General features: G+C 52.3%; 1 protein-coding gene and 1 pseudogene across 4 annotated transcripts; both read right to left on the bottom strand.

Annotated features, from left to right (window-relative positions):
* Positions 1 to 458: 458 nt before the first annotated feature.
* LOC142917897 (lysophosphatidic acid receptor 1-A pseudogene) lies at positions 459 to 10,303 on the bottom strand (annotated as a pseudogene).
* Positions 10,304 to 16,914: 6,611 nt separating this feature from the next.
* LOC142917877 (uncharacterized) lies at positions 16,915 to 26,090 on the bottom strand. 4 transcript variants are annotated; one of them, XM_076062214.1, is made up of 6 exons: positions 25,910 to 26,090; positions 23,107 to 23,366; positions 22,106 to 22,256; positions 21,042 to 21,208; positions 19,911 to 20,156; positions 16,922 to 17,766 (listed from the first exon to the last, which is right to left on the bottom strand). In XM_076062214.1, exons 2-6 carry the CDS (start codon positions 23,195 to 23,197, stop codon positions 17,585 to 17,587), a joined length of 837 nt encoding a protein of 278 aa, XP_075918329.1. In that variant the 5' UTR covers positions 23,198 to 23,366; positions 25,910 to 26,090; the 3' UTR covers positions 16,922 to 17,584. The 4 variants fall into 4 exon arrangements, with proteins under 4 accessions (XP_075918331.1, XP_075918329.1, XP_075918327.1 ...); XM_076062212.1 differs by having other exon boundaries at positions 23,107 to 23,246; XM_076062215.1 differs by lacking the exon at positions 23,107 to 23,366.
* Positions 26,091 to 26,832: the final 742 nt, after the last annotated feature.

The following is a 26,832-nucleotide window of genomic DNA, read 5'->3' as shown; positions in this document are numbered from 1 at the left end:
CGCTGTGCTAGAATAGTCGTCGTACGAATGATAATTCGCAGGCCTTCGTCAATCCTCTGCGTACTTCAACCTAGCCGGTGCAGTTTGGTGAAACGACTTGGGAGGTGCCGCACCTAGTGCCGATAACGACTCGCCACCGTTAGCCGTGGTTCGAAATCGAACAGCAGTCGCTGGGTTCATAGCGCCAGTACGCTAACCACTGGGCCACTGTTTCCCCTAAAGCTGTTCGGCATGCGATATGAGCCATAAATGTTGCCCACAACCAAAATCACCCAGAGAACATTCACCAAATCCGATCAGAAGCTGAGCAGAGTGTTGAGCCAAGACGGTGCTTGGTTAGGCGACTGTCACGCACGTCAGATTGATGTAGCCTGCCCCGGAGGCTACATGGTGGCCAGTGCAACAATCTCCATTGTTGTACTACACTTTCTATGCTCCCATGTCTATTTACCCCACCTTTACACAACCCACACTACAAAATGACTCCCTACACATGCACCGGATCGACACAAGGGGCTGTACACACGCACACACGCTCGAAGACGAATCTGAATCGTGTTGTCGAATATGAGCACCTGCTGCCCAGACCCACAACACTTACCCAACATGATGGTGACCGTTATGAGCAAGCTCATGGTGGCCTTTTTCCTCTGGGTGGACCTGGAGGTATTCTGCGGCACGGGTATCGTGTTCCTCCACACGTGCACGAAGATGTGACCGTAGAGTCCCACCATGATCAGGAATGTGGAGAGATTGGAGCCGGCCCAGAAGATGAAGTAGCTGGTGCTGTACAGGGGCGCCATGGTGGAGCACGTGCTGATGTTGCAGATGCAGTTCCAGCCCATGCTGGGAATGGCACCGGTGATGATGGACACGAGCCAGATGATCGCAATGACGACCGCGACGCGCCGCTCGCTCATCCGCGAATGCATCTGCATCCGGAACACCGTGATGTGCCGCTCTATGGCTATGGCCAGGAGGCTGGCAACGGAGGCCGTGAGGCTCGTGTTGATCAGCCCCTGTCGTAGCATCCAGGTCGGCAGCGACAGCTTGTGAGTGTTGGGTCCCGTGTTGAACATCAGGTAGACGTACGCCGCTCCCGCAAAGAAATCCGCCACGGCCAGGTTGGCCATGAGGAAGTAGATGGGGTGGTGGCGTTTCTTGTTGATGTATACGGCGAGCATGACGAGGACGTTGGCCAGCATGATGAAGAGGCACATGGTGATGCCGAGCACCATGACCAGCACGCTGGTGACAGACCACTCGTCGTACAGCGGCCTTTTGATGTTGTTGTAGAAGAAGGTGATCGTCTCATTGTGGTGGCAGCTGCCGTCCATCTCGTTCTCGCGTTTTGTTTCCCACGCCGACACCCACCTGCAAAGCGAAGATTCATTAAAGTTAAGAGAAACGTTACACTCTTGTCCCGAACCAAATGTTTTTAAATGGACCGATTTATATTAAAAAAAGGCGAATTGAGTATTGTTTTTTGCCGTGTAGTCAAGTTACAAGGTAATTTATGAGGCGGCTATATTGTGCTATGATAGACGACTGTTGCCTGAAACATCGCCTGTTAGATGTTTTGTCCGTTTTTAAGGTCCACGGTGTTATTGTGACCCACTACAGCCTATACAGTATACAGTGTTTACACTACAGTATACACTACAGAATAATAGTATATATACATACTGTGTACACTACAGTATACACTACAGCCTATATATATACACGTGTACCAAGGCCGTGTGAGTCTGTGGGTCTCTGTGTGAGTGTGTGGGTCTCTTTGTGTGTGGGTCTCTGTACGAGTCTGTAGGTCTCTGTGTGAGTGTCTGGTGTTTTGTGTGAGTCTCCGGGTCTCTGTGTGAGTCTCTGTGTGAGTCTGTGGGTCTCTGTGTGAGTCTGTGGGTCTCTGTGTGAGTCTGTGGATCTCTGTGTGAGTCTGTGGGTCTCTGTGTGAGTTTGTGGGTTCGTGTGAGTCTCTTTGTGAGTGTGCAGGTCTCTGTGTGAGTCTGTGGGTCTCTGTGTGAGTCTGTGGGTCTCTGTGTGAGTCTTTGGGTCTCTGTGTGAGTCTGTGGGTCTCTGTGTGAGCCTGTGGGTCTCTGTGTGAGTCTTTGGGTCTCTCTGTGAGTCTGTGGGTTCGTGTAAGTCTCTGTGTGAGTGTGCGGGTCTCTGTGTGGGTCTTTGTGTGAGTCTGTGGATCCATGTGTGCGTCTGTGGGTCTCTGTGTGAGTCTGTGGGTCTCTGTGTGAATGTGTGGGTTTCTGTGTGTGTGGGTCTCTGTACGAGTGTGTAGGTCTCTGTGTGAGTGTGTGGTGTTTTTGTGTGAGTCTCCGGGTCTCTGTGTGAGTCTCTGTGTGAGTCTGTGGGTCTCTGTGTGAGTCTGTGGGTACTCTGTGTGAGTCTGTGGGTCTCTGTGTGAGGCTGTGGGTCTCTGTGTGAGTCTGTGGGTCTCTGTGTGAGTCTTTGGGTTATTGTGAGTCTGTGGGTCTCTGTGTGAGTCTGCTGGTCTCTGTGAGTCTGTGGGTCTCTGTGTGAGTCTGTAGATCCATGTATGAGTCTGTGGGTCTCTGTGTGAGTATGTGGGTATATGTGTGAGTCTGTGGGTCTCTGTGTGCATCTCTGTGTGAGTCTGTGGGTCTCTGTGTGAGTCTGTGGGTACTCTGTGTGAGTCTGTGGATCTCTATGTGAGTATGTGGGTCTCTGTGTGAGTTTGTGGGTTCGTGTGAGTCTCTGTGTGAGTGTGCAAGTCTCTGTGTGAGTCTGTGGGTCTCTGTGTGAGCCTGTGGGTCTCTGTGAGTCTGTGGGTCTCTGTGTGAGTCTGTAGATCCATGTATGAGTCTGTGGGTCTCTGTGTGAGTATGTGGGTATATGTGTGAGTCTGTGGGTCTCTGTGTGCGTCTCTGTGTGAGTCTGTGGGTCTCTGTGTGAGTCTGTGGGTACTCTGTGTGAGTCTGTGGATCTCTATGTGAGTCTGTGGGTCTCTGTGTGAGTTTGTGGGTTCGTGTGAGTCTCTGTGTGAGTGTGCAAGTCTCTGTGAATCTGTGGGTCTCTGTGTGAGCCTGTGGGTCTCTGTGAGTCTGTGGGTCTCTGTGTGAGTCTGTAGATCCATGTATGAGTCTGTGGGTCTCTGTGTGAGTATGTGGGTATATGTGTGAGTCTGTGGGTCTCTGTGTGCGTCTCTGTGTGAGTCTGTGGGTACTCTGTGTGAGTCTGTGGATCTCTATGTGAGTCTGTGGGTCTCTGTGTGAGTTTGTGGGTTCGTGTGAGTCTCTGTGTGAGTGTGCAAGTCTCTGTGTGAGTCTGTGGGTCTCTGTGTGAGCCTGTGGGTCTCTGTGAGTCTGTGGGTCTCTGTGTGAGTCTGTAGATCCATGTATGAGCCTGTGGGTCTCTGTGTGAGTGTGCGGGTCTCTGTGTGAGTCTGTGGATCCATGTGAGTCTGTGGGTCTCTGTGTGAGTCTGTAGATCCATGTATGAGCCTGTGGGTCTCTGTGTGAGTGTGCGGGTCTCTGTGTGGGTCTTTGTGTGAGCCTGTGGATCCATGTGTGCGTCTGTGGGTCTCTGTGTGAGTCTGTGGGTCTCTGTGTGAATGTGTGGGTTTCTGTGTGTGTGGGTCTCTGTACGAGTGTGTAGGTCTCTGTGTGAGTGTGTGGTGTTTTTGTGTGAGTCTCCGGGTCTCTGTGTGAGTCTGTGGATCTCTATGTGAGTCTGTGGGTCTCTGTGTGAGTTTGTGGGTTCGTGTGAGTCTCTGTGTGAGTGTGCAAGTCTCTGTGTGAGTCTGTGGGTCTCTGTGTGAGCCTGTGGGTCTCTGTGAGTCTGTGGGTCTCTGTGTGAGTCTGTAGATCCATGTATGAGCCTGTGGGTCTCTGTGTGAGTGTGCGGGTCTCTGTGTGAGTCTGTGGATCCATGTGTAAGTCTATGGGTATCTGTGTGAATGTGTGGGTCTCTCTGTGTGTGGGTCTCTGTACGAGTCTGTAGGTCTCTGTGTGAGTGCGTGGTGTTTTTGTGTGAGTCTCCGGGTCTCTGTGTGAGTCTTTGGGTCTCTGTGTGAGTCTGTGGGTCTCTGTGTGAGTTTGTGGGTTTCTCTGTGAGTCTGTGGGTCTCTGTGTGAGTCTGTGGGTCTCTGTGTGAGTCTTTGGGTTATTGTGAGTCTGTGGGTCTCTGTGTGAGTCTGCGGGTCTCTGTGAGTCTGTGGGTCTCTGTGTGAGTCTGTAGATCCATGTATGAGTCTGTGGGTCTCTGTGTGAGTATGTGGGTCTATGTGTGAGTCTGTGGGTCTCTGTGTGAGTATGTGGGTCTATGTGTGAGTCTGTGGGTCTCTATGTGAGTATCTGTGTGAGTCTGTGAATCCATGTTTGAGTCTGTGGGTGTCTGTGTGAGTCTGTGTGAGTGTGGGTCTCTGTGTGAGTCTGTGGGTCTCTGTGTGAGTCTGTGGGTCTCTGTGTGAGGCTGTGGGTCTCTGTGTGAGTCTGTGGGTCTCTGTGTGAGTCTGCGGGTTCTTGTGAGTCTGTGGGTCTCTGTGTGAGTCTGTGGGTTCGTGTGAGTCTCTGTGTGAGTGTGTGGGTCTCTGTGTGAGTCTGTGGGTCTCTGTGTGAGTCTGTGGGTTCGTGTGAGTCTCTATGTGAGTGTGTGGTTCTCTGTGTGCGTCTGTGGGTCTCTGTGTGAGTCTGTAGATTCATGTTTGAGGCTGTGGGTCTCTGTGGGAGTCTGTGGGTCTCTGTGTGAGTCGGTGGGTCTCTGTGTGAGTGTGTGGGTCTATTTGTGAGTCTGTGGGTTCGTGTGAGTCTCTATGTGAGTGTGTGGTTCTCTGTGTGCGTCTGCGGGTCTCTGTGTGAGTCTATAAATTCATGTTTGAGGCTGTGTGTCTCTGTGGAAGTCTGTGGGTCTCTGTGTGAGTCGGTGGGTCTCTGTGTGAGTGTGTGGGTCTATGTGTGAGTCTGTGGGTCACTGTGTGAGTATGTGGGTCTATGTGTGAGTCTGTGGGTCTCTATGTGAGTATCTGTGTGAGTCTGTGAATCCATGTTTGAGTCTGTGGGTGTCTGTGTGAGTCTGTGTGAGTGTGGGTCTCTGTGTGAGTCTGTGGGTCTCTGTGTGAGTCTGTGGGTCTCTGTGTGAGGCTGTGGGTCTCTGTGTGAGCCTGTGGGTCTCTGTGTGAGTCTGTGGGTCTCTGTGTGAGTCTGCGGGTTTTTGTGAGTCTGTGGGTCTCTGTGTGAGTCTGTGGGTTCGTGTGAGTCTCTGTGTGAGTGTGTGGGTCTCTGTGTGAGTCTGTGGGTCTCTGTGTGAGTCTGTGGGTTCGTGTGAGTCTCTATGTGAGTGTGTGGTTCTCTGTGTGCGTCTGTGGGTCTCTGTGTGAGTCTGTAGATTAATGTTTGAGGCTGTGGGTCTCTTTGGGAGTCTGTGGGTCTCTGTGTGAGTCGGTGGGTCTCTGTGTGAGTGTGTGGGTCTATTTGTGAGTCTGTGGGTTCGTGTGAGTCTCTATGTGAGTGTGTGGTTCTCTGTGTGCGTCTGCGGGTCTCTGTGTGAGTCTGTAGATTCATGTTTGAGGCTGTGTGTCTCTGTGGAAGTCTGTGGGTCTCTGTGTGAGTCAGTGGGTCTCTGTGTGAGTGTGTGGGTCTATTTGTGAGTCTGTGGGTCTCTGTGAGAGTCTCTGTGTGAGTCTGTGGATCCATGTGTGAGTCAGTGGGTGTCTGTGTGAGTCTGTGTGAGTCTGTGGGTCTCTGTGTGAGTCTCCGGGTCTCTGTGTGAGTCTGTGGGTCTCTGTGTGAGTCTGTGGGTTCGTGTGAGTCTCCGGGTCTCTGTGTGAGTCTGTGGGTCTCTGTGCATCTCTGTGTGAGTCTGTGGGTCTATGTGTGAGTCTATGGGTCTCTGTGTGAGTGAGTCTGTGGGTCTTTGTGTGAGTCCATGGGTCTCTGTGTGAGTATGTGGGTCTCTGTGTGAGTCTCCGGGTCTCTGTGTGAGTCTGTGGGTCTCTGTGCGTCTCTGTGTGAGTCTGTGGGTCTATGTGTGAGTCTGTGGGTCTCTGTGTGAGTGAGTCTGTGGGTCTCCGTGTGAGTCCATGGGTCTCTGTGTGAGTGTGTGGGTCTCTGTGTGAGTCTCCGGGTCTCTGTGTGAGTCTGTGGGTCTCTGTGCGTCTCTGTGTGAGTCCGTGGGTCTTTGTGTGAGTGTGTGGGTGCATACTCTTTGGTTCTATTGGGTAAAGTCACGTAGGTGAAAATAAAATAAAAAATCACGACGTTTCGGCCACAACACAAGCGGCCTTCATCAGGTGAAGGGACGAGACTGTCTGGAGGACAGCGCTGGAGTAAGAGAAGCCACGCTTAGATCACGACCTTTAAGCTGTGTGAGAAGAAACACAAAGTGCCTTGACAAAGGAATTAGCATAGAATTTAGCATTGAAATGGCTCATTGAATAGCTAAGTTAAAGTATACACATCCGCAGAGGTACCCCTTGACAAAGGAATTAGCATAGAATTTAGCATTGAAATAACTGAGTGATTAGCTTGTAACTGGTCACAGAAATAGCTATGTTAAAGTCAGAGCATATACATTCACCGAGGCACCTAGTACTCATCAAACAGGAGAATTTAGCGAAACACAACCACGCTCAGACAGCGGACCTTTAAACTGTGTGCGAGCAAACAAGGTGTTCTGACGAAGAAATTAGCATAAAAATTAGCATTTGATTGGCGGATTTTAGGAAAGAGGTGGTGTACGTGCTGGTGGACTTGCCGTTTGGCGCGGGGGGGGGGGGGAGTTTACCTATTGATGGTATACAAGCACGCACACACACACACGTGGGTCGGTGGTGGGGGTGGGTAGGTGGGTCGGTGGTGGGGGTGGGTAGGTGGGTGGGTGGTGGGGGTGGGTGGGGGGGCCACTCCGCCTACCTCGTACTTCATAGACGCCGCGCACTCACACACGCTGACCAACCCACCCACCCCCACCCACCACCACGACCACCTAGCCACAACCAACCCACCCCCACCACCTACCCATCTACCCACCCCCACCACCCACCCACCTACCCACCCCCACCACCTACCCACCCACCCTCACCACCGACCCACTACACAGCACCCACCCACCTACCCACCCCTACCACCGACGCACCCTCACCACCTACCCACCCACCCCCACCACCGACCCACTACACAGCACCCACCCACCTACCCACCCCCACCACCGACGCACCCCCACCACCTACTCACCCACCCCCACAACCGACCCACCTACCCCCACCACCCACCCACCTACCCACCCCACTACCGACCCACCTACCCACCACCTAACCACCCACCTAACCCACCCACACCACCTACCCACCCCCACCACCGACCCACCTACCCACCCCCACCACCGACCCACCTACCCACCCACCTACCCACCTACCTACCCACTCACCTACCCACCTACCCACCCCCACCACCGACCCACCTACCCATCAACCGACCCACCTACCCGCCCACCACCGGCCCACCTACCCACCCACCGACCCACCTACCCACCCACCACCGACCCATCTACCCACCCACCGACCCACCTACCACCCCCACCACCCACCCACCTACCCACCCATCTACCCACCCCCACCACCTACCCACCCCACCACCTACTCACCCCCACCACCCACCCACCTACTCACCTACCCACCCACCTACCCACCCCCACCACCCACCCACCACCTACCCACCCCACCACCCACCCACCTACCCACCCCCACCACCTACCCACCCACCTACCCACCCCCACCACCCACCCACCTACCCACCCCCACCACCTACCCACCCCCACCACCTACCCACCCCCACCAGGCTGACCCCCCCATAGTCTTCGCTGTTATAAACTGCTTCACCACACTGTCGCTAAACAACGCGCACTGCTACTTAAGAGGCTGTACAAAGCTACAACACCGTGCTGCTTTGTACACCATGCAGCCCCGAAACACCGCGCACTCAGAGAGGCTGACCACCCGAGTCCTCGCGATGCAGAGTCTCACGATCTGTATGTAGACTGCAGGAGGAGGAATCCGAGGAGCTATGAAGCTCTTTTCCACACACGTCCAGTAGGGGGGTCACAGGGCTCAGTAAGCGACCACAAACTTCAGCAAACTGATAACCGCGCTCTTACCAAAAGGCTCCACAAACGCCGCGCACTTGCTAATCGCGCTCTCCCGATTAAAAAAAAATGTTTATTGCCCAGAGCATCATCCTCTGCATAGACGAAGCACACCTCTCACCCCCTCCTCCAAACGCTCCCGAAGCAACACGAAAATTCCCACTTGCCGCCATCAGCTCTGGAATTCCCTCGCGTCCCCTCTTCTCCTCATCCCCACAAGTTCTTGATGACAACGACCTCGGCTCAATTCAAGACACATCGAACCCTAACTACATTCTAACTACATTTTGACATTTGCCGTTAGTTGCTGACCGCTCGTTTGACTTTTGTGCCTATGCTCAGCAACTGTTTAACAACAAAGTACCCGAAACTAACTCCTACGTATACACACACGTGTACACACACGTATACACACACACAGGTGTACACACGCGTGTACACACACACGCGTGTACACACACGTGTGTACACACACACACACGTGTACACACACGCACGCATGTACACACACACACGTGTACACACACGCGTGTACACACACGTGTACACACACAGGTGTACACACACGCGTGTACACACACACGTGTACACGCACACACGTAGACACACACACATAGACACACAACAACCGCCATTCGCCACTAAGTGGCGGTGACGTCACCACGACGCTTGTGCCAGGCCATGTGCACCTTGAGGCTGCAGTCACGGGAAGTGGGAAGGACGTCTTGGACGAGTGTGATCCTTCTACAGATGTCTCTGCATTTTTCGAAGCGATTTTTTTCTTCGGATATCTCGGGATTTTGTTTGACTCTCCAGATTTCTCAGGAGTTTCGCAGACTGTATCCAATACTTTTCAGATAGTCTCTAGATTTCCCAATATTTTTTTTTACCAAAGCTCTCCGATTTCCTGCAGATTTCTCTTTGCCGTACTATCTCCAGATTTCTCGATTAACAAACAAAAAAATATTCTCAAGAATTGCCAGTTACTTTTGCATCCAGATTTCACACATTTTCGAAAGTTAATCCACAGCTGAAAAAAACATGTAGCAGGAACGCTTAGTAAACGTCACAACGTTTATGCTCTCGTGGGGGCTGACGCCCCGCTCCCCGTGAGAGGGCGGGATGCCCCCCCCCCCCCCCAGCTGCTAAGCCCTTATGTCAACACGGCGACCGCCCTCGAGTGGTTATTTATTAACTCGCTGGCAGCTGCAGAAACTCCGCAGCTGTACGGATACTCATTAGTTTGCGCTCTCGGGATAACCACCCAGTTTCAGTTTCATTTATTTGGTGTATAGCCCTGTGAGCCATTCGGCTCTTGAATCGGGTGCAACCGCAACAAACAAAAACGCGAACAAGAAAACATCTTAAAGTGACTTTGTGACTTTGTGGAAACAGAAAATCCAGGAAAAAATCCTGAAAAAGCACCGTACCCCAACGCTGTGTGCAAAAATCCCATCAGTCTAACTCCGTACTACAACAAACATGGCCAAACCAAACCCACTAATTTATATCACCCACACACGGCAGTGTGCCAATCGCTGTTCCACCACTCTTCACACACACACGCACAACGCGTCGACCATCAATATTGTACCAAGGTTTTATTCCCGGCGTGAATAGTGAACCCCTGTTTATGCCCCCCCCCCCCCCAGCGAACACTCCACGGATCTCGCCTAGCCTCTTATTTCCCACCCTTCGCGATGTGCGACTATTCTCAGGCTAGGGCTAACGGCTAACAGGGCTGAATTGAAGCAATTGGCGGGACCCCGGGGGTCTCATCACTGCCCCGGGGTGGGAAAAACCGCGTAGCGACACGAGTCTTGCCTTACCGACAGCAAAACTAGTGGTCAATCTATTGGCCTCGTTGAGAGCTACTCGGGGAACTAAGTTTCGTAAAAAGTTGAAAAATTACATAAACACGTTAAATTCACTGCGGGCGCGGGCTCGCCTTGGCATAGAAGCTGAGGATCGATGGCTGACCGGAGGGCGGACTGAAAAATAATAATTATTGACCTGATTTTTTCGGGACCCCGGGGTCACGCCAAATGAAATTGACCAACTGAACGATCACTCACCTCGCACGGTGGAAGTTGGGGAGGACGCTGGGCAGCGAAGACTCTGCCTGGGCAATGGTTCGCAGCTGCACCCAACGGGCGTCAGGCGGACGCTGAGGGCGGCTGGGATTCAGCGCGGCTCCAGGTGAACTCTGAATTCAATTTGCTCTCTCCCTCCCCTCTTATCTTCTCAAAGCCTGTTAATCTCCGGGTGACATGATGTCATCTTGCACGTCCAATCGAGTTCTTTTTACGTGTCCCACCCATCACTACCTCTTCCTACCAACCCCCCAGCTGCTAAACCTCGATCCTCCACTCTGCTCAGAGACATACACACATTCTTTGTGCTTTCAAGACAAAATACCAAGATCCCCCGTGTAGCCTGCAACAGACTGCCGGGGCAAGTGCTGTTAGAGAGCACCTATGAAGGTCAGTACGGCACACGAGCCGGTTGGGTGGCCAACACCACGCCCGGCCGCCTTTGTCTCCCCAGTGGTGATGTTTACGACACACCGCACCAGGTACTCATTTGAGGCTGAGTCTATCTAAGGGAGGACCCAGGATCGGTGCAGATAATTCGTCACTGATGTTGGCGGAATCGAACTCCGGTTGCCTGGGATCGTGGCTAAGTGCGCTAACCACTGCGCCATCACTCCCCCACATGTAAATAGACAGAGGTCCCCCGTGTAACATGTAACAGACTTTTGATTTAAAGCTTTCGTGACTGCAGTAATTCATATTCTTAGTTTTTTCGGTAAAGTCACGTTGAAGAGAAACAACAAAATAATAAAATATATATAAAACAATAAAAAATTATCACGACGTTTCGACCATAACTCAAACGGTCATCTTCAGGTGTGTTGTGTGTTGGTTTGCATATTGTTTTATATATATTTTATAATTTTGTTGTTTCTCTTCAACGTGACTTTACCGAAAAAACTAAGAATATGTAACAGACTGTAGGGGCAAATGCTGTTAGCGAGTAGCAGCAGCAATGTCTATGAAGGAGACAAAGATCCCCCGTGTAGCCTGTAACAGACTGTAGGGGCAAGTGCTGTTAGCGAGAAGCACCTATGAAGGTCGGAACGGCACACGAGGAGGGGGGGGGGGTAGGTGGACAGCCTTTGTTTCACACGCACACACACACCACCACTCTGTAACATTTGCCGGTTTGAACATTTGGCTCCGCTTTTAATGCTCCTATTATTCTTCACAGAGTCTTTGAAGAAGAGCACACGCGTGTGTGGGTGTCTGTGCGTGTATCTGTGTGTGTCTGTGTGTGTGGGTGTCTGTGTGTGCCCTGTGTGTGTGTGTGTGTCTGTGTGTGGGGAGCGATAGTGTAGCGGTTAGCGCGCTGCGCTATGAACCTGGCGACCCGGGTTCAATTCCCGCTCACGGCCAACACCAGTGACGATTATCTGAACCGGTCCTGAGCCTCCCCTAGGTCGACTCAGCCTCAAATGAGTACCTGGTGTGGTGTGTAAACATCGCCACTAGGGAGACAAAGACGGTCGGGCGTGGTGCTGGCCACCCACCCCCTCGTGTACCGTTCCGGCCTTCATAGGTGCTCGCTAACAGCACTTGCCCCTACAGTCTGTTACAGGCTATATGGGGGATCTTTGTCTTTGTCTGTGTGTGTGTGTGGGGGGCCTTAGAAGAGCCACACCCTGTTGTTTGGCAGTCTGCTGCCCTGAGTAGAGAACTGTCCACCCCTCATGGTGGCAGGAGCCAGAACCGGTCCACCAGACCTCCTGAATGCAACAGAGATCCAGGCGGTACCGGTTCAGCTCCCGACAGAGGAATGGCAGCTCTTCTCCGCAGTGAGTGTTCGAACATTCCACGTGGCCATCCGTAGTGGCTTTTCCTTGTTTCTGGAGGAGCCCCGAGGATAGAGATTCAATCTCCTGGCTCCGCCAATTGGGGTTTGGCCAGGAGATGTCATAGACGCCTGTCCCCCCAGGGCCTCCGGCACAAGCTTATTAGTTACATATTTCAGTTTAACTCGTGGTTTAGTGGTAATTAATTGAAGGTGGAGGGGTTACCAGCCCCTCGCACCCGTCCAGAGCCCCCATTTAGCCACTGTGCTGGACACAGACGCCATGAGGGGAGGAGCCAATCGGAATTGGCCCTCCCCCCACAGCACTGTCCACGACAGAGTTGCCCGTCCGGCACCGCGAGGAGATAGGGGGCGTGGGAGCGTGGCGGTGAGGTGTGGGAAGCTGTAAGCCCAAGGCTACTTTGGGCTCGCCTTCCCATCAACCGGAGGTGAGGAGTGGTGGTCGTGGTTAATTATGCCCCCACCGAAGACGAACATCCGTGGAGGGATGCAGGCAAAGCCGATGAGTCAGATGCCTTCTATGACCTCCTGTCACAGGTGCTGGCTAAAGCGGCACCTCGGGATAGTGTCATTATGTTGGGTGACTTCAATGCCCGAGTTGGCCATGATGCTGGCACCTGGGCTGGAGTGATTGGAGGGCATGGGCCAGATAAGCTCAATAACAATGGTAGGAGGCTGCTAGATTTTTGTGCAGCCCATGGGCTTGTAATTACCAACACGCTGTTCCGGCACCGGCGCATCCACACAATGTCATGGATGCATGCCGGGTCCAAGCAAGAACATCTGCTGGACTACATAGTGACGGACCAGCGGATGCGAGCCCATGTCCTTGACACCAGGACCGACCGTGGAGCTGATCTGCCCTCTGACCATCGACTAGTCATCTGTCAGATGCGCCTACCATTCTTCCACTCCGGTGGTGGGTGTACACCCAGGACCCCATTCCAACCTAAAGTGGTCTGGTCTCAGTTATCTGATGAAAGTTGCAAGCGAGAATTTCATCATCGCGTGTGGCTGGGATTGGCATTGTCCCCGAGTCTTCCTGATGTCGAGGGTAAATGGGCGACGTTTAGGACTGTGACTCATGCAGCTGCAATGGCTGCTTTGGGTACGCGTTCCAGACCTCCCAGGAGACCCTGGCTGACAGAAGAGGTGTTCAGGATGGTTGAGAAACAGCGACAAGCCCACTGTTATTGGCAACAGAATTCCACGTCAGAGAATGAGGAGGCTTACCGCAGCCTTCCCTCGGAGGTTCGGAGAGCCGTGAGGCGCTGCAAGGATGGGTGGTGGTCGCGGGTTGCTGAGGAGATGAAGTCTGCCTCAGTGGCCCGCGATCACAAATCTCTATTTAACTCCATCAAAAAAGTAACCTGCAGGGCCACACCTATTACCATCATTAGGGGAAAAACGGTGATCCAATCTCCGACCCCCAGGAACAGGTTTGTAGATTTTCTGAGCATTTCTGTGAGGTCCTGGGGGAGGAAAAATGTGGGGGCTACTGTCCCCCGCCATCACTGAATTGTCGGGGCCGTTGCCCACCGACTCCCCCATTCCACTCATACCGCTACCCCCCGGCTGCTCTGTCAGGTCCAGACTACCGACCCCTAATGCCTCGCCCCCCTGTACCTCTGCCTGGGATGTCGACCGCGTTTGCGTAGCTTAATTAGCGGCTCATACGCTTTACGCTCGCGATGCGCTACCCGGTTCAACGGCGGCGTGTCGCGGTGAGCGCGCTCGCAAAGTAAAACCCTGTCCTGCACAGGAATAAACAAGCGCGGCGCGCCCCCGTGGGATTCCCTCCCACCCACGCTCCACGCACTTAAGCAAAAACAAACACGCCGCGATTACTTTGCTCCGATTTAACGGGCTGTTTACACAGCTGCGTATTCGCGCACACCAATCGCTTGATTCGCTATTAGACAATTGCGCGAGTGCGCGCCCGCCACCCCGCCACCCCGTCAGACAGGCGCGCGAGCACAAAGCGCTACTGTAGGCTATTGCGCAGGTACGCGAGCACTGGGCACCACCGAAAATATTCGTGTAGGTACGCGCACGCTGAACAATACTGTAAACGATCGTACAGGTACGGACACTAGGCACATTCTACTCCCTTATTCGCTGCAAACAGCCGCGTATGCGCGCGAACACAAAACACTCTGTACACACTCGTACCGGTATGCGAACACCAAACACTCCGTCTCCCTCCTCGCACTCACAGTGACCACGACACAGCTTTATCCTATGTGGTTTTATTCCCCGCGAGTATCGAACTAGACTGTGTGTCAGTACGGACCAGCAGGACAGGTCTAACCTATCTCGCTACTGCCTGATACTTAATGGACCTGTCTGCCCTCTATTTTCTCTCCGAATTTCATCCCTTTGTCTTACCTCTCTCCCTCGTACTTACGGTCCGACCTCGCAGCGATGGAGGTCGCGGATAGATGATGCTGTAACCAGCATCTGGCTGTTCTCTGCCCCGTCTCACGGACGTGCGAGTAACAGTCAGGTGACGGCTCCGCGATCCCTCCCTCCTGTTGATCTCCAAATAAAAAAATGGCCCCGTGCTTCCCCAAAGCATCCCTTTTTATCCTCCTTTCAAAGCCCTCGCACCGCCCATCCGCGGTGCATCACGGGTCCAGCCGGTAATCCGCGGTGCATCATGGGTAGAGACGCTAGCCCGCGGTGCACCATGGGTAGAGAAGCTTAACCCGCGCTGCCCCGCTCCCCACCTGTCTGCTGGTCCGCGTGTGTCTTGGGCATCTCCTCACTGCGGTTCTCAGCGAGTTCTCCGTGGTCATTTAATTCTAAGTTAAACCACGGCGCCGCAGTGCCATTTGGCCTGGGGGGGGGTGGGGGGGGGTGCCTGCCAATCCCCTGACCCTGAGAAACCGTGGAGCACCCCCACGAGGGGGCCTCTCGGGTAAAAACTCAGGGCAGGTGCCCCCCCCTCCCCATGAGGCCGTACTTGAGTGTGTGTGTTTAGGTGGGGGGGGGGACAGGGGAAGTGCTGTGATGGGAGCCGGGTGGCTTCTCGGTCGCAGCAGCACAGCGACGGCCCCGGTTTCGACGGAGCGGCTTCTCTGTTGTGGCACCACAATGGCAATTGTCAACCCGGCCGAGGGGCGCCTGACAGCGAGGGACATCCGTTGATTAATTACCGAGAACTTCCCCTTCTACCAGAACAATGACAAGAAGCGGGGAAACTCTGTCCGTCGCTGCCTCACGTTTGGAGACTGCTTCGTTAAAGTGCCCAGAAGGCCGGGCCGGCCGGGCAGAAGCAATCACTGGGTCGTGGACCCGGCGGCTGCGAACATCTTTGATGACGGCTCGTATCAGCGCAGGAGGAAGAGGTTCAAACGGTGCGGTGTGGTGTGGGGAGGGTGAGTGGGCGAATGACTGGATGGGTAGATGGGTGGGTGGGTAGGTGAGTGAGTGGGTAGGTGAGTGGGTGGGTAGGTGAGTGGGTGGGTAGGTGAGTGTGCGAATGACTGGATGGGTAGATGAGTGGGTGGGTAGGTGAGTGGGTGGGTAGGTGAGTGAGTGGGTAGGTGAGTGAGTGGGTAGGTAGATGAGTGGATGGGTGAGTGAGTGGGTAGGTGAGTGAGTGGGTAGGTGAGTGGGTGGGTAGGTGAGTGGATGGGTAGGTGAGTGGGCAAATGACTGGATGGGTAGATGAGTGGGTGGGTAGGTGAGTGAGTGGGCGAATGACTGGATGGGTAGATGAGTGGGTGGATAGGTGAGTAGATGGGTAGGTGAGTGGGTGGGTAGGTGAGTGGGTGGGTAGGTGAGTGAGTGGGTAGGTGAGTGGGTAGGTAGGTGAGTGGGTAGGTGGGTGGGCAGGTGAGTGGGCGAATGACTGGATGTGTAGATGAGTGGGTGGGTAGGTGAGTGGGTGGGTAGGTGAGTGGGCAAACGACTGGATGGGTAGATGAGTGGGTGGGTAATTGAGTGAAAGGGTGGGTGAATCGGTCGGCGGGTGAGTGGGAGGGTGGGTGTGGATGTGTACTGTGATGCATCTGCCAATTGTCTCAGTCAACCCATGGCATCTGGGTCTGTCCCGTGACCTGTCAGCGAACTTGGCCTAAGCTCCGTGGTGATCTCACGGGCGGTGTTTGAATGGCTTCTCAGGCTGTGGAGGTGGTCGGGGCATTTAAACTGGAGCATGTGTTTATTTTGTTCCCCATAGAATGTGGAGATTTTACGTGGTAACAACTTCTTTAAACACCGAGGCGTCGTTAAGCGTCTCTTTCAAACCGTGATAGTTGTGAACGCTAGTTTCCCTTATCTCCATATATATGAAAGGCACAGTTGTGATTATGTGTGTCTGTTCAAAATGTTTAGCGTACTTCCCGACATGCAACAAACTTGAAATTTGCCATGTGGGTACTTTCCAGACTGTACACCGTGCAAACATTATAAAAATACACTTTTAGTTTCTATTTTAGGGGGGGGGGGGAGCTCAATAATGCATTTATTTTTTGCACGGCAAGTGAGCTGTGACGTCAAATCTGTCACATGACCCGTGCATGTGGAAGCGTAACGCATTGCAGTGTAGCGATTAGCGTTGTCTGTGTGTGTGTGGAAGCGTAACGCATTGTAGTGTAGCGATTAGCGTTGTCTGTGTGTGTGTCTGTGTGTGTGTCTGTGTGTGTGTGGAAGAGTAACGTATTGTAGTGTAGCGGTTAGCGTTGTCTGTGTGTGTGTCTGTGTGTGTGTGTCTGTGTGTCTGTCTGTGTTTGTGTCTGTGTGTGTCTGTGTGTCTGTGTGTGTGTGTGGAAGCGAAACTCATTGTAGTGTAGTGGTTAGCGCTACGCCGCGCTACGAACCCGGCGACCCGAGTTCGATTCCCGCTCATGGCCACCACCGGTGACGATTATTTCAACCGGTCCTGGGCCTCCCCTAGGTCGACTCAGCCTCAAACGAGTAAATGTTGTGGTGTGAACATCGGGAGACAAAGGCGGCCGGACATGGTGAATCCAAGTCCCGGGCGAAGCCGGGTAGTTAAAGCTCGTGCTGTTATATTCATAATCAGATGTTTTTTATTTCGACTCGAGGAAATCGGTGAAATCGGAAGCCAACGATAGGCCCCAGTTGTGGGCCCTTCTTCACCTGCTAACAAAATATTATTCTTCGTCAGTGATGTCCTCACCTAAGCGTGTGAGACGAGACGGACGCACAAGACTCTAGTCTCCCTTTGCTGTACATCACTCACACAGCACTACAGCGCCCCCCCCCCACCCCAGATCCACAACAGCGTTCGCCCCGCAAGACTCTGGCACCTTCTCCCAGCCTCAGCTGGACCATCAACAACGGCAACATTTGTGTCAACAACAGCAGCAACAGCTAACTTGCCATGTTCCGTAGCACGGAACAACTTCAGGGCGGAACAACTTCGCAACTCGTGTTTAAAATCGTCACGCAAGACGGCTCTCCGCGAGACGTCGCGGGCACACGGCGCGTTACTTTTCTCCCCCAATAAAACTCAGACAACGTGAATGCGTGGAAACGAGAAACGATGTCGGAACACAACGGGGCATCGCAAATCGTGAAGCTTTTTGCGAGAGCGGGAAAGAAAAGCTTCCTTCTAGACGTCGCCGCCGCAGCGCCACGACGGCACCAGCGTGAGCAGAAGCGCCGTGGGCCAAGCGGCACCGGGACAGCAAGACGCCTTGCTGGTGGCGGACGCCCGCCCCGCTGACGTCGTCGCCGCTGACGTCGTCACCGCTGATGTCACCGCCGCTGACGTCGTCGCTGATGATGTCGTCGCTGCAAAGGGGCAAGCGGAGAAACGAGACGTCAGTCGCCATCGCTACGATGAGAGCGATGTACGAGTACCGGGGGGACTCTTACCCCCTCCGGCTCCTCCTCCATCTCCACCACCAACAACACCAACACCACCACCACCAACACCACCAACACCACCACCAACACCACCACCAACACCACCAACATCACCACCAACACCACCAAGACCACCAACATCACCAACATCACCAACATCACCACCAACACCACCACCAACACCACCAACACCACTAACACCACCACCACCAACACCACCAACACCAACACCACCAACACCACCAACACCACCACCAACACCACCAACACAACCAACACCACTAACACCACCAACACCACCACCATCAACACCACCAACACCGCCACCACCTCCTAAGGGATGGAAGATTTGTTGGAGGTTGTTGGTAGTTGAGACTGAAACCTCTTCCTCACTTGTTCACTCAGCCACTCACCCACCCACCCAATCACTCATTCAGAGAGACGATCCATCACACTACGTTTAAAACTATTTGGTAAATTAAAACGCCGACTGTCACATCATCGACGTCGGGTGCCCGATTGTAACTCCTCTGCGGTGTGCGGTGCACCACCACCACCACCCCCCGCATGTCAACAACGCTCTTTGCCAAAACAGCAAACCCCTGCCCAGAGTTGCGATGCTGAGATTATTTTTATTGTCAAATCGTTCTTTTATCTCCGTTTGACCGCAACTTTGTTGACTGCCCTCGATGTGCACCTCCGTGAGTCTATGGGAGCCTTTAACATTGAAGTCTATGGGAGCCTTTAACATTGAAGTATATGGGAGCCTTTTACATTGGAGTCTATGGGAGCCTTTAACATTGAAGTCTATGGGAGCCATCTTCTTTGGTTCTTTCAGTAAAGTCACGTAGAATGAGAATAAAATAATAAATTGAAAAAATAAAATAACACAATAATATTCTCACGACGTTTCGGCCACAACACAAGCGGCCTTCATCAGGTGAAGGGGACGAGACTGGAGGACAGCGCTGGAGTGACTTTACCGAAAGAACCAAAGAAGATGAATCCTTGCAGTCACGAAAGCTTTAAATCGAAATCTATGGGAGCCTTTAACATTGAAGTCTATGGGAGCCTTTAACATTGAAGTCTATGGGAGCCTTTAACATTGAAGTCTATGGGAGCCTTTGACATTGAAGTCTATGGGAGCCTGTAACATTTAAGTCTATGGGAGCCTGTAACATTGAAGTCTATGGGAGCCTTTAACATTGAAGACTAGGAGCCTTTAACATTGAAGTCTATGGGAGCCTTTAACATTGAAGTCTATGGGAGCCTTTAACATTGAAGTATATGGGAGCCTTTTATATTGAAGTCTATGGGAGCCTTTTACATTGAAGTCTATGGGAGCCTTTAAAATTGAAGTCTATGGGAGACTTTAACATTGAAGTCTATGGGAGACTTTAACATTGAAGTCTATGGGAGCCTTTAACATTGAAGTCTATGGGAGCCTTTAACATTGAAGTCTATGGGAACCATCTTCTTTGGTTCTTTCGGTAAAGTCACGTAGAATGAGAATAAAAGAATAAATAGAAAAAATAAAATAACACAATAATATTCTCACGACGTTTCGGCCACAACACAAGCGGCCTTCATCAGGTGAAGGGGACGAGACTGGAGGACAGCGCTGGAGTGACTTTACCGAAAGAACCAAAGAAGATGAATCCTTGCAGTCACGAAAGCTTTAAATCGAAATCTATGGGAGCCTTTAACATTGAAGTCTATGGGAGCCTTTAACATTGAAGTCTATGGGAGCCTTTAACATTGACGTCTATGGGAGCCTGTAACATTGAAGTCTATGGGAGCCTGTAACATTGAAGTCTATGGGAGCCTTTAACATTTAAGTCTATGGGAGCCTTTAACATCGAAGCCTATGGGAGCCTTTAACATTGAATCCAAGCATAAATGGAGCAAGCACTTGGGAACCCGAGCAGCCAATGGAGATTCACGGGGTGGCCGAAACCCAGGTTTTTTTAAACCCAGGACTTTCCGCGCCGCCGACCTCATTGGGCTGACCACGGCCATTTGCATCGTCAGGGTGGTCAGACGATCCAAGCCGCCGCCCTCCCGCGTACCTCGCGAGGTAGCTAACAGCTCGTCGTCGTCATCCTCGCCCTCGTCAGCACCGCCGTCACGGCCGCTACCGGCGTTGGGGGCCGATGGCGAGGACGTAGAGGCCTCCTTGCCATCGTCCTGGCCCTCCTCCTCGTCCTCCTCGTCCTCCTCCTCGTCCTCCTTGTCCTCGTCCTCCTCCTTGTCCTCCTCCTCGTCCTCCCCGTCCTCGTCCTCCTCCTCGTCCTCCTCCTCACCGCCCGGCGCCACTGTGGGGGTGGTTGTGGGGGTGATGGTGGTGGTAGTTAATGGTGGCGGTGGTGGCGGCGGCGGGTGTAGCGGTCTACGCCGCGCTACGCCGCGCTACGAACCCGGCCGAACCCGAGTTCGATTCCCGCTCACGGCCACCAACACGCGGTGACGATTATCTGAACCGGTCTTGGGCCTCCCCTAGGTCGACTCGGCCTCAACCGAGCACCCGGCGCGGTGTGTGGCGAACATCGCCAGCACCGGGGAGACAAAGGCGGTCGGGCGTGGCGCTGGCCACCCACCCCCTCGTGCGCCGTGCCGGCCTTCACAGGTGCTACTTGCTAACAGCGCTTGCCCCCGCGGCCTGTTGAGGCTACACCAGACGTGGGCAAAGTACGGCCCCCGGGCAGTATACGGCCCGTTGGGCTTTTTAATCTGGCCCGCCGAACTTGTCCAAATATTATTATTATTAAATTAAATTTTACCTTTCTCCTGTAATTGCCCCCATTTCCCCATTAGATGGCGCTGTTTTCACGATGTTTGATCAGTCACGTTACGACATGTTTTTGTATTGTTCATGTTCGTGCAATTTGTTAAATTGCCTTGCAAATGAATGCTTTGCTACCTGTTAAAGGCCAAATCCTTTCACGTCATGATTTTTAACACGTCATTTATATTTAGTTCACACAAACACTCCATCCATCTGTTCCTGGCCCGGCCCCTCTGTCAAATTTTAGAATCCACTGTGGCTCGCGAGTAAAACATTTGCCCACCCCTGGGCTACACGGTGGGGGATCTTCGTCTTCGATGGCGGCGGTTGCGGAACGGCGGCGGTTAACGGCTCGGCGCCGGATCGGAGAGGGATTCCGGCCGACGGGTTTGTTGCCGGCGGCGACTTTGCTCACCTTCGACGGAGAGGTGCGCCCGCAGCTGGCCGGTGTTCAGGTTGTTGGTGGCGAAGCAGGTGTAAGTGTCCGAGTCCTCGCGCCGCAAGTCCACGATGTGAAGGGTGCCGTTCTCGAAGATCTGGAAGCGCTCGCCCTCAACATTCAAGCTCCGGTAGTTCCTGAACCTGGCGGTGCACGGGAAAGCGTGGGGGGGGAGCAGGCGGGGGGCGTGAACCGTTGAGGTTTGACGGCGATGCCGTCGGGGGATTTGAGATCCGGGGTCGGCGGCTTCGGGAGACGCAGAGGCGAACGTCCCGGGGGACGTTGGAGCGGCGAGGTTTACGCGGCCCTCCGCCGCGTTGAGTGCCCCTCTCTCGCTCTCTCGCTCTGAGCCACGTCCGCGTGGCGGCCATCGACAGTCGCCGTACCCCGCCCCCGCGCGCGCGAAATTATAAATGTTAGCCTATGGGAGCCTTTAACATTGAAGCCTATGGGAGCCTTTAACATTGAAGTCTATGGGAGCCTTTAACATTGAAATCTATGGGAGCCTTTAATATTGAAGTCTATGGGAGCCTTTAACATTGAAGTCTATGGGAGCCTTTAACATTGAAGTCTATGGGAGTGTTCTATGTTGAACTTCTTTCGCTCCGCACGTGGCCAGCCATGCAAACCCGCTGGCGGCATTCACAAAACAGACTCAGCTCCCGTGCCTCTGATTAGCACGGTTGGCCACGTAGGGTGCGAAAGAAGTTCAGGGCACGTACACATATAGAGAGACCCACGGAAACCCAGGTCCACGGAGGCACAGATTAGCACGGTTGGCCACGTAGGGTGCGAAAGAAGTTCAGGGCACGTACAGCCCTCGCGACAGGGAGCTTCGAGGCGCGATGACGGCGTGCCGAACGAGGAGCCTCTTCGTCGTCAGGGTTGTCGTTTGCGACATGGCCGGGTAGCTTCTGAAAAACAGCTGCACGGCTCGGTGGGCATCAGGCGGTGAAATAAACAAAAAGAGTCTCCAGCGAGCGGAGAGCGAGAGGAGAGGCGGAGAGGGACGGACGCTCTGGCGCGGCGTTCGGTCTCACCACAGGATGGTGGCGGGCGGCCACGCCAACACCGAGCACTCCATGTACACCGCCTCTCCCTCTCTCGCCCTGTATATCCTGTCTGGCTCCGACAGCATCTGCGGGGCGCTGGCTGTGTGAGGCGGTCGTCGGGGGGCTGCCGCGTCCCCCCCTACGAGTCGTGGAGGGGGGGGGGGGTCGTAGAAGGCGATTCGCACAAAGTGGGTTTTTAAAAAATATAAAAAAAATCGATTTTCAGAACCCTCTCTCTCCCTCTCGCCTGCGAGGTTCTGCGGCTCGGAGTGGTTGTTTCTCGCGTTGGCCTCTCGTCACCGTGGCGGTCGCGTGGATTTCTCCCTCCGGGTCCTTCCGGGCGTCTCTCCCCCCGCGCCGCGCTCAGAATCGACTACTCACAGAGAGACCCACAGACTACTCACACAGAGACCCACACACTGCTCACAGAGAGACCTACACACTACTCACAGAGAGACCCATACACTACTAACAGAGAGACCCACACACTACTCACACAGAGACCCACAGACTGCTCACAGAGAGACCCACACACTACTCACACAGAGACCCACAGACTACTCACAGAGAGACCCATACACTACTAACAGAGAGACCCACACACTACTCACACAGAGACCCACACACTACTCACACAGAGACCCACACACTACTCACACAGAGACCCACACACTACTCACACAGAGACCCATACACTACTCACACAGAGACCCACAGACTACTCACACAGAGAGACCCACACACTACTCACACAGAGACCCACACACTACTCACACAGAGACCCACACACTACTCACACAGATACCCACACACTACTCACACAGATACCCACAAGTGTTTCGAGTACTCGGCCCCGCTTGAACGTCGAAGCTCAGTGGGCATTGCCTAGTGAAGTCAAAAGAGTCGAGTTTAGTCGATGGCCTTTAGTGGGAGTAGCGTTGAGAGGGGGCATCGTCTCAAGTGGGGTAGCGGCGCTGTTTGCTACTCACGGTCAAGGGGCAGGGCGAAGGGGTTGTGACGGTCGCCCAGCACAACGACCAGCAAGGCCACTAAACGGGTGGTGGTGTGGAAAGTCTCCATTGGGGGGGGGGGGTGGCAGATGGTCGGCCTGGCGGCTTCCTTCACTTGGCTAGGAGGGGTGAAGGGGAGGGAGTAGGAGGAGCAGTGGGAATGATATTTATTTAGACTGCAAGAGGAGGAATCCAAAGCGCTACGAAGCTCTTTTTTTCACAGATGTCCAGTTGTGGCGCTGAGTCAGAACATGACAACAAACACAAAACAAAAACACGGCGTGAGTGCAGAGTTACAGGAAGAGTAAAACAAATCACTTAAAAAATATATATACTAATAAAACTAACCAATGTTTAATCTTGCCACGCGAAGCACACCACCGTGCTACATAGCTCTTTTTAAGAAGAGACATTGGCCCATAAACGGTGGGCTGATATCAAGTGGACATTCAGGGCAAAATACTCTAAACGCGTGGCGTTTCTGAATGTGCAGGGGAAAAAACCGGAGGACTCTGGGAGAGAAATCCACGCGGCTGCGGGGCGCGAGAAACGTCAACTCCAAAGATAGAGCAGGGAGTGTCAGAGTCGGTATCAAACCCCACGACCTCCTGTACACCAGGTGACAACCATGCCGGGTTAAAGACCTCCTCCTTCACAACGGGACAATTGGATGCATGCCTAAGGCTCCCTCACTGATGGACACGTTCCTCCTGCGTTGAGCAAAATGTTTAGGTTCTCATCGTTTCGCAGAGGCTGCATTTTTTGCCACCGCAGAAAACGAACGTTGGGGGAAATGCCTCCTCGCATTGGACTCTTTGTTTTTTTTTGCTAAAGTCACGTAGGTAAAAAAATCTATAAAATAAATAAGTGGAAAAAAAACTCAATTAAAATCACGACGTTTCGGAGGCAGCAGCACAAGCTTCCGTCTTGAGGTGGAAACCGTCACGGCAAAATTGCTGCATCAGGTGAAGAGAACTCTAAGACACCCGAGATTGTATACAGGTTAAGGGGGGGGGGAGATAAGAAGGGCCGTGGGGGGCTAATGTTAAGCCGCCTTCTGTTATGCTGCAGGGGGTTGGGGACGGAGAGATGGCCGTGTGCAGGTTGAAGAGCGTTACACACGTGAACCAGAGGCAGGAGGCAGTAGTTAAGCTGACAAACTGGTTGCCTTGCAGAGTATACTGCTGTAAACTATAAGGCTGCTAAAGTTTAACTTGGGTTTAACTTGATTTTTTTTTACCTCTGCGGCTTTACCGAAAAAAATCCAAAGAGTATGAATCCTTGCACATCGCGGGAGCTTCAAATCTAGCGCCTCACATCGTGTTAGTTTGGCACCGATGTTCGTGCTGATGTTTTAAACTAGATCAATAAAACAACATTGATTACAGCCCCAGCTCAGGTTTTTTTCCCATCAATGAAACAGCCCCTGAAGTGAGAGCACCTCCCAGGGTATAAACCAACACTGCCGCACGTCTGTCCAAGAGCTGCGTAAAAAAAACAATTGAGTTGAAAAAAATGTCAAGCCGACAGGGAAAGGGGCTCCTGGCAAGTGTGACCGCCAGCCAGGTCGATGTATTGGTAATGAGAACGCGCAATTGTTTTTGTCCTTGGAAACACAGACTATGAATAAAACGAGATATTCTGAGCTCTTTCGGTAAAGTCACGTTGAAGGGAAACAATAATATATATAAAACAAAAATTCTCACGACGTTTCGACCATAACACAAACGGTCGTCATCAGGTCGAAACGTCGTGAGAATTTTTTTTGTTTTATATATATTTTATTGTTTTATTGTTTCCCTTCAACTCTGACTTTACCGAAAGAGTTAAGAATATGAATTACCGCAGTCACGAAAGCTTCAAATCAAAATTTAAAACGAGATACTCGCAGAGTTTACGCTTCTGAATGTGCACTTGTTCAAGCGATTCACTCGGCCTAAGAGGCAGACGCACGGTAAATTATTGGGCGGCACTTTGTAAGCTCCTAAGGTAGACAAAGCGAGCTTGAACGCGACGCGCTCGAGTCAAGTCTTTGAGCGACGCATAGTTCATAGTTCATTTATTTGGTATAGCCCTGTGAGCCATTCGGCTCTTGAATCGGGTGCAACCGGAACAAACAAAAAACATGAACAAGAAAACATCTTAAAGTGATTATGTGACTGTGCAAACAGAAAATACAGGAAAAAATATCAAAATATTCTTGAAATAGCACCGTACACCAACGCTGTGTGCAAAAATCCCAGTGGGATGCAAGTCAAATAACAATAACAACCACAAGACAACTAAGATTAAAGCCATCAGTCTAACTCCGTACTACAATAAACAAAAACATGGCCAAAACCAAAAAAAACTTTTCGAAATCACCAAAATAAAAGCCATAAATCCAATGTAACAGTGATCATAGGGACTGTGACAGAATTTTTAACAATAAACTACATAAATAAATTATAACACAAATCTAGAGCCATAATTTAGGCCACTGAATAGCAGTGGCAGCTAGGGTTGTACAACTCCTCTAGAGCACATTGACACGCGTGCATTGCAAATAATTCAAGTTTAAAACACGCAGCAAAGATTCGTTACAAAAGCCGAGCGGCAGCCTTCAGGCATCCTTTGGAAGCTTGCCAACCCACAACATAACCTAGAGACCATCTTTCAGGTCTCTATGGAGACCATCGCATGACAGCGGCATCTGTAGCCGGCCAAAGTGCCGCCTCGGTCGGCTGGGCAATCTAGCCGAGACCGGTGACACTCCCGGAATAGGCCTCAACACGGCACTCACCAGCGCAACGCTGTGTAGGTGTCTGGGGGGAGGTCTTGAGCTATATCCTCCTTCGTGGTGAGGTTACAAACAAAAAATGTCCTCGTGTGTTCGTGGTGGAGGAGGAGATTCGACGTTCCGTGCCTCGAATCACGGGCAGGTGACTCGGCGGGGCTGCTATCACGTGAGGCCTTAGCAGGGCGCTTTTATAAATCGTAGTGCGGATAGGCGAACACGCAGTGCGAGCGAGGCTCAGATTCTGTAGAACTGATAAACACTGCCCATAGACTCAGCACTGCCCATAGACTCAACACTGCCCATAGACTCAGCACTGCCCAGAGACTCAACACTGCCCATAGACTCAACACTGCCCATAGACTCAACACTGCCCCATAGACTCACCACTGTGATCTCTACATTGGGTCAAACTTAACATCTCTTAATGTTCGACGGCTTGTGCACCAGATCTTATTTATTCACGATGTACTTACAAAAAATTCCGCAGACTACCTACTGGATCTCCTCTCTGTTTCAAAGAACAAATTTGACCTCAGGTCTTCGCTCATTTACCAGCTTCACATTCCCTATTGCCGTACAAAAACTGGAGGAAGGGCCTTTGCTATTCATGACCCCAGGGTCTGGAATGCTATTGCCAATAAACTGCAACTTGAATCACTACCTATGAGATCTTCACTCAAAACTGCTCTAGAGGAGTTGTACACCCCTAGCTGCCACTACTATTCAGTGGCCTAAAATATGGCTCTAGATTTTGGTGTTATAATTTATTTATGCAGTTTATTCTAAAAAATTCGGTCACACTCCCTATGATCACTGTTACATTGCATTTATGGCTTTTATTTTGGTGATTTCGAAAAGTTTTTTTGGTTTTGGCCATGTTAATGTTTATTGTAGTACGGAGTTAGACTGATGGCCTTAATCTTAGT

The sequence above is a fragment of the Petromyzon marinus genome, unplaced genomic scaffold, assembly GCF_048934315.1.
Source record: "Petromyzon marinus isolate PM22_M1 ecotype Great Lakes invasive population unplaced genomic scaffold, UKy_Petmar_22M1.pri1.0 PM_G_Scaffold_54, whole genome shotgun sequence".
Lineage (NCBI taxonomy): Eukaryota > Metazoa > Chordata > Hyperoartia > Petromyzontiformes > Petromyzontidae > Petromyzon > Petromyzon marinus.
Note: the sequence above shows the minus strand (reverse complement) of the source record. Positions and strands in the feature narration are given on the sequence as shown.

Excerpts from the sequence above, each read along its gene's own strand:
- LOC142917877 (XM_076062214.1), bottom strand. The coding sequence starts at position 23,197 with ATGGAGACTTTCCACACCACCACCCGTTTAGTGGCCTTGCTGGTCGTT. Across the intron at positions 21,209-22,105 it reads CCGCCCGCCACCATCCTGTG|GTTCAGGAACTACCGGAGCT; the intron begins GTGAGACCGAAC and ends GTGCACCGCCAG. Across the intron at positions 20,157-21,041 it reads GGCGCACCTCTCCGTCGAAG|TGGCGCCGGGCGGTGAGGAG; the intron begins GTGAGCAAAGTC and ends CCACCCCCACAG.